The sequence below is a fragment of the Asparagus officinalis genome, chromosome 6, assembly GCF_001876935.1.
Source record: "Asparagus officinalis chromosome 6, Aspof.V1, whole genome shotgun sequence".
Lineage (NCBI taxonomy): Eukaryota > Viridiplantae > Streptophyta > Magnoliopsida > Asparagales > Asparagaceae > Asparagus > Asparagus officinalis.
The window spans coordinates 73,320,608-73,327,479 of NC_033799.1; the positions used below are offsets into that span (position 1 = coordinate 73,320,608).

Here is a 6,872-nt window from a genome sequence, read left to right on the forward strand (position 1 = left end):
GGATTTCTAAAGGAGCTTGCATGGGAATTTGACTCCAGACGGAGTCTTAAATTTAGTCCCTCTAAAATTACATTATAACTCCGAAGTTATGATGAAGGCCGACCAGTTTAATATTAATTCTACCAATGCCCTCGTAGGTTGGACGTCTCTTTTTTATGGGCTAAAATCTAGACTCACGTACCGATGTCAATTTTTAGAAGTTAAGATGAGGGTTGCTATGATACCGTCTCAATTTAGCCTCTCTAACTATTACATCAAAACTCCGAAGTTATGATGAGGGTTGAGGATTATAGTTTTGTATTATTTCTAACATGGAGTCATGTTGAAGTCCACAACAAGTTTAGAGACGACCTTGGATTTTGCTTAGGATCGGTGCCTAGTTAGTTCCTATCAAGCCCTTTGGGAATTGAAGGGCCATAAGGTATGAGATATGTTATATTATATCTCTATAATTTACAGGTCACAGTGTAAGTTTGCAACTATCAATTTTCAAAAGTAGCTTTATGCAAGTCTCCTGTGGATGTTGTTGAAATGTAACCTTCTATAATTGGCTATAAAAAAACAAAATGTGAAATCATTATGTCTAACGTTATGCAAGCAAGAATGAGGGTCCTGAGAAAAAAAAAGCTGCATAAATAAGGGTGATGGAATAAGATGTAGAGAAGAAACAAATGTGAAATCATAAAGTCTGTGAGCCGCTTTTGTGAGGTAATTAAAGAGAAAAATACTCGCGGATTTTTCACATACAACAGGAGACAGACGAACATCTTGTAGTTCCTAAAAAATAATGTTGGCTCTTTTCCATTGTATTGTGTTACTGTTTGTGTTCAATTATATTTATTTATTTATTTATTTATTTATTTATAGGTTTATGTGTCGATCTCGAGTCGGAGTAGATCTAACTGACATATCAGCATTTCCAGATAATTAATCCCTAATAAAGTAGAAGCTTACATAATATAATACCTGTTCATTAAATATGATTGCAAATAACAGATGAGAATGTAGCTTTACGGGTGAGGGAAAGTATTGAGGGGGGGCAAATATCACGAATGGGCCTCTACACGATGGGCTAAGGGTCCACTGTGGTCTTGTGAGCACGGACTACGGACGAAGCGTTTCCATCAAATGGGAGAGCTCATGACGAGAGAGGGGCGGGGGGAAAAATAAATAAAAAAAATAAAAATAAAATAAATGAAATCAAGAGGGGGATAGAGAAAGAGAGCTCTTTGCTCTATTTTAACACGGTTGGCGTCCTTCTCTCAGTGTCCTTGTCTTTCCTTACATGAATAAAAAGCCCAAGTAGTAGCAGAGAGAGTTCACAGTCCACTCTCCTCAGCACCCTCCTACCCAAAAATAGTCAAACATGATGCAACAAGAGGCATCATCTCTGGCTCCTCCTCCTGCTAACCCTCTTAACCTTTCTCTCACTCTCTCTCCTTCTCATGAGTACTCCTCTTCATCTTCTTCATCTCCATCATGGCCAACATCCACCATTAACGTCGATGGCCGAGACGTTAGGCTCTTCCCCTGCCTCTTCTGCAACAAGAAGTTCCTCAAGTCCCAGGCCCTCGGCGGCCACCAGAATGCCCACAAGAAGGAGAGGAGTGTGGGATGGAATGCTCAGTTGTACTATCCCTCCATCCATACCGCTAACGGTCACCATCCCTTTGCTATTGGCTCTCATTCCTTGAGGGCTAACTACGGGTACGGGTATGACCCGGATGCACGGTACACGGGACCCAATGTGGAATGCGGGGAGACGGTGATGGTGGCGTCGATGGCGGAGGTAGATCGTCAGAATTGGGAGAGGGGGTTTCATCAAAAGGAGGTTGATGATGATGGTAGTGGTAAAGGTTATAATTATGTTGGTTGTGAGGATGCTAGTTATTCTATTAGTGGTGAGGAGATCAGTGAGACTAACATTGATCTCTCCTTGAGGCTTTAGGTGTGTCATTTGAGTAAGTAGAGTTGGTAATGTGCTAACTAGCTAGTAGTTATTTACTATTGAATATGTGTTTAGTGAGAGAGGGGGAGAGGGAGATAGAGAGAGAGAGAGAGAGAGAGAGAGAGAGAGAGTTGTGAATGTATGTATGCATGTATGTATGTGAGAGAGAGAGAGGGGTGTGTGAGTTGAGTTCTTGCTTTAATTAGTTTGGTTTGGAGTTGAAATGATTGTTCTTTTGTTGAGATTTAGGCTTATACCTTGCTAAAGGATTGGATGGAATTTGATCTGTGATGTTTTTTCTACCTTTGGTGAGGGGGGAGAGAGTATACAAGCATGTGATGCATTTTGGCTTGTGTTTGGTTGTGGTGGTGGGGATATGATTATAATGTAATGGATGTACGTTTCTGAGGTTGTAACATCATTGTTCCCTCCTTTTTCTCTCCTTCTCCATAATTTGCATATATCCATCCTTTCTTGTTATTTTTAGAAAGTTTTTTTTTATGAGTATGTTCAAGATTTTGGGAACAGGAGATAGATTCCTTCTCTCAATCATTTGAGTTTTGAGTCGTGCTTGCTAAGGTACTAAATGGTTCTAGTTTAATATATTATATACATGGAAAAATAGATGAGGAGAAGGTCACGACTCATTTTCCTAAATAAGCATTAAGAGAGTCATATAATTGAAGCTCATCCTATTAGTAACATCATAAGTTATTGAAGAAACCGTAAAGAAGTTTGGTGAAGAACAGGTGTTGGGATCCACAGGAGTCAGTTTGGGAGCTGCCGAACGTGCACAGACTCTGGGAGGAGTCTGGATTTGGCGCGGTCGACCGAGGGCCCAGTTTGAGTTTCCTGTTCTGATTTGGATTTTGGTGTTTGTATAAATACCAATATACGTTCTAGGGTTTCTGAAGGCTAGAGTTTGTGATATTTGGAGCACAGAAAAGAGGTATTTTATGAGCTATTTGTTTAGGGTTTATTTGGAGAGATTAAGAGCTTTGTGGTGAGATTAGTTTGTTCCTTCGAGTGATTTGTAATCTCAATTTGTACTATTATTCTTTATTAGTAAAAAAACTCATCCCCTTCTTGCCCCGTGGACGTAGGCAATTACCGAACCATGATAAAACTGGTGTTTGGTGTTTGTGCATTGATTTTGGTTGGATTTTGCCTTCTTTGATCGGCAGTTGGTTTGGTTCCTCGACACGGGTTTTCCCCAACAATTGGTATCAGAGCTCGGGCTACGCTTGGGCTATTTGAAGGAGTAGATCGATTTGGAAGCTCGTCTAGGGTTTTAGTTGGTGATAAAGGTGGGATCTTTTTTAAAGATTCTATCTTTTTCAAGTTTGGATCTATTTCTTGTTCGTTTTTGCAATTGTTTGGTGGTGTGTTGAGGATTATGGCCGGGAAAGAAGGTGTTAAGGGTGGTTTTTCAGGCGTGAAGACTGTCCAAAGTTTGAATATGTACTCGATGAATATTGACGTGGAGAAATTCAATGGCACTAACAATTTTGGACTTTGACGATGCGAAGTCTTGGATGCGCTCAATGCGCAGAATTTGGAAGATACGTTAGAGTTGGACGAGAAACCAGACTACATTGATGAGAAGGTTTGGAAGAAAATGAATAGAATAGCTTGTGGTGTGATTAGGTCTTGTCTCACTCAAGATCTAAAATATAATATGATGAATGAGACTTCGGCGAAGAAGATTTGGGAAGTCCTAGAGAGAAAGTACTTGACGAAGAGCATCGAAAATCGCTTGCATTTGAAGAGGAGACTTTACTGCTTCCAATTGAAGAAGGGGATATCCATTGGTGATCACATGAACCACTACACGAAGCTTCTTGCAGATTTGGTGAATGTAGATGTTATTGTTGAAGATGAGGACAAGGCGTTACTATTGTTGAGTTCCTTACCCGACGAGGAATATGAGACATTCGTCCTTACTCTTATTAATGAGAAGGCATCTCTTTCATATAGTGAGGTCACCGCTACACTTGTGAATTACCAACTTAGGAAGAAGGATAAGGAGACTTCTATTAAGCCAGTAGCGGGGGCATTGGTTGCAAGAGCAAAGAGTCCAAACCGAGGTAGCAGGTCACAGTCTAGAGGGGCACATCTTGGAATTCATAGGAATCAGTGTGCTTTTTGTAAAGAAGATGGATATTGAAAAGCCGAATGCCCAAAATTGAATGATCGAGCCGAGAAGAATAAGGGGGAAGCGATTGAAGCTTCAGAGGTGAATGTTACCAAGGCTAGTGGTGATATTTCAGATTCAGATTCTTCGAGCTATTCGTGCCTAGCACTTCCGTCAGTTTGTGCTACTGACTCCACTGAGTGGATGTTGGATTCGGGTGTCTCATACCATATTTGCCCTAGGAGGGATTGGTTCTCCAGCTTTCAGGAGTTGGAAAGAGGGGATGTTGTACTCATGGATAATGATCGCAAATGTCCTATTGGTAGTATCTGTTCTGTTCATATTCAGATAAGTGACGGGGTGATTCGGGAGTTAGTTGAAGTAAGGTTCATTCCTTAATTGAAGAAGAACATTATTTCACTTGGAGTTTTGGAGGCAACAGGCTATAGGGTGACCTTAGCAGATGCACGTTTAAAGGTTACATTTTGGTCCATGATTTTGATGAAGGGCATCAGAAGGAGTAACTTGTACTATTTGCTTGGGAGCACGGTGATTGATAGAACGCTGACGACTTCATTGGATTTGGCTAGACTGTGGTGTTGTTTGACGCTAGGGTATTTGATTGGCGATGCTGTGCATAGGTTGTTGAGGAGTGCGTTGACCTACAAATGGAAGTCCTTTGAGCACATTGGGATGAGCGAGAAGACCGTGGTGGAGTTTGGCACTTCTATCCATAGATCGATGGGTCTTTTAGGAGGTGTTCAGTCAGGCATTTGGGGGCCTTCCAAGGAGGCATCATTGGGAGGTAATCATTTTTTGGTTGTTGTAGTTAGGGATTGTACTAGGCATTTATGGGTCGCAACCAAGCCCCATTGGTTTGAAGTCCTAGTAGTCCGTAATAGTTGGGAGAAGTGTGTTGGCAAAAAGTTATCTATCGTACTAGCTCGAGTAGGGGTTTCTTTTTACATTTGTACCGAGCTCATAGCAGTTGGAGACACTTCATTAGAGAGGAGACATTGAGGCGACAATATGAGATGACAGATTTGATGAGCTGTTCCTTTCTGGAGGAGGATCGGTGTTGGTTGTCGAGCATTGGACTTGGTATTCGGGCTTCGACACATTTGGGTCATCTTATACATAGGTTGTCGACTTTTGTATTTAGTGATTTTGGATCTGGTGGAGCTGCTTTAGATTTTGGTTGGCGTCGGATATTTAGTTACCCAGCACTTGGTCACATCAATGATGTGAAATTTGATCCGATTGCACGCTTGGGATTCAGAGGCTCGTTTGGTTATCATTTGGGTGCTTCTGATTTCTTTCTGAGCAGGTATGCCACATTGGACTCTTGGCAGGTGGAGAGTGTTGATCAGATCAGTTGGATATTATAGCGGGTGGAGGGTGATGCTACTCCACACTGGGTGGATATTACTCCACATACTCCAGGTCATTCTGTATTATTTAGGACTTCAGCTGAGGTGACACAGGATGGGGGTCATTCGGTTTCGGATGCAGATAACGTGTTGATTGTTTTGAGTGCAGCTGACAGGCGTAGTTTGGACATAACCATTGGTTCACCTCAGGTAGAGGTGATTAGATCGCTTCAGTTTGAGGTCATTAGAGGTGCTATCAGTCGCATATTTTGTGATGATGGAGGAGGGTTGCATGCTCTTCTATTGGATTTAGGGCCTTTGAAGGTCATTGGGTGAACTACGTGAAGGCTTGATTGCTCGGGTAAGAGAATATGTATGCAGTCAGTTTTGATGCAGCTGATTTGGTGAGAGACATCGACGTTTGGATGAGTGTTCGCACTCCCGTTTAGGTCTCGATTTGTTATGGATTGAGTCCATTGTCGTGAATAGTTTCACTTCGTACTGGATGTAACAAGTGAGGCATTTGGTTTGGTTGGTGTCGGCTCAGTTTTGGAAGAAACTTCACCGAGGTGGAGAATTAAAGAAACCGTGAAGAAGTTTGATGCAGAACATGTGTTGGGATCCGCAGGAGTCAGTTTGGGAGCTGCGCGGTCGATCGCGGAGCAAGGCCGGTTGATCGCGAACGTGCACAGACTCTGGGAGGAGTCTGGATTTGGCGCGGTCGACCGCGAGACCCTGTAGGACATTTTTGGGCTCTGTCGTTTGTCACGATCGACTATCGCGGTCGACCGCAAGACCCTGTAGGAGTTTCTAGGTTATGTTTGCTGGTCGCGGTTGACCTTGACAGTCGATCGCGTAACGGGTCAGGCCTAGTTTGAGTTTTCTGTTCTGATTTAGATTTTGGTATTTGTATAAATACGAATATACATTCTAGGGTTTCTGAAGGCTAGAGTTTGGGATATTTGGAGCATAGAAAAGAGGTATTTTCTGAGCTATTTATTTAGGGTTTATTTGGAGAGATTAAGAGCTTTGTGGTGAGATTAGTTTGTTCCTTCGAGTGATTTGTAATCTCAATTTGTATTCTTATTCTCTATTAGTGAAAAAACCCATCCCCTTCTTGCCCCGTGGACGTAGGCAATTGTCGAACCACGTTAAAACTGGTGTTTGGTGTTTGTGCATTGATTTTGGTTGGATTTTGACTTCTTTGATCGACGGTTGGTTTGGTTCCTTGACACGGGTTTTTCCCAACAGTTATGAATTGCACCTCGATATTCCTATCTATAAGGTAGCTCATTTGACAAGATGAATACCCACTTAGCAACAATTAACTATATGACGGGATTCTCTCATAAATAATAATGTGATCGCAAGTCTTTACGAGGGATTTCTTTTCCCTTTATTTACTTGGCAAAGATTTAAT

At 41.9% G+C, this 6,872-nt stretch overlaps 1 protein-coding gene across 1 annotated transcript; it reads left to right on the forward strand.

Annotated features, from left to right (window-relative positions):
* Positions 1,188 to 2,370, forward strand: LOC109844907 (protein LATE FLOWERING-like). The gene has a single exon (XM_020414073.1). It carries the CDS (start codon positions 1,367 to 1,369, stop codon positions 1,946 to 1,948), a length of 582 nt encoding a protein of 193 aa, XP_020269662.1. The 5' UTR covers positions 1,188 to 1,366; the 3' UTR covers positions 1,949 to 2,370.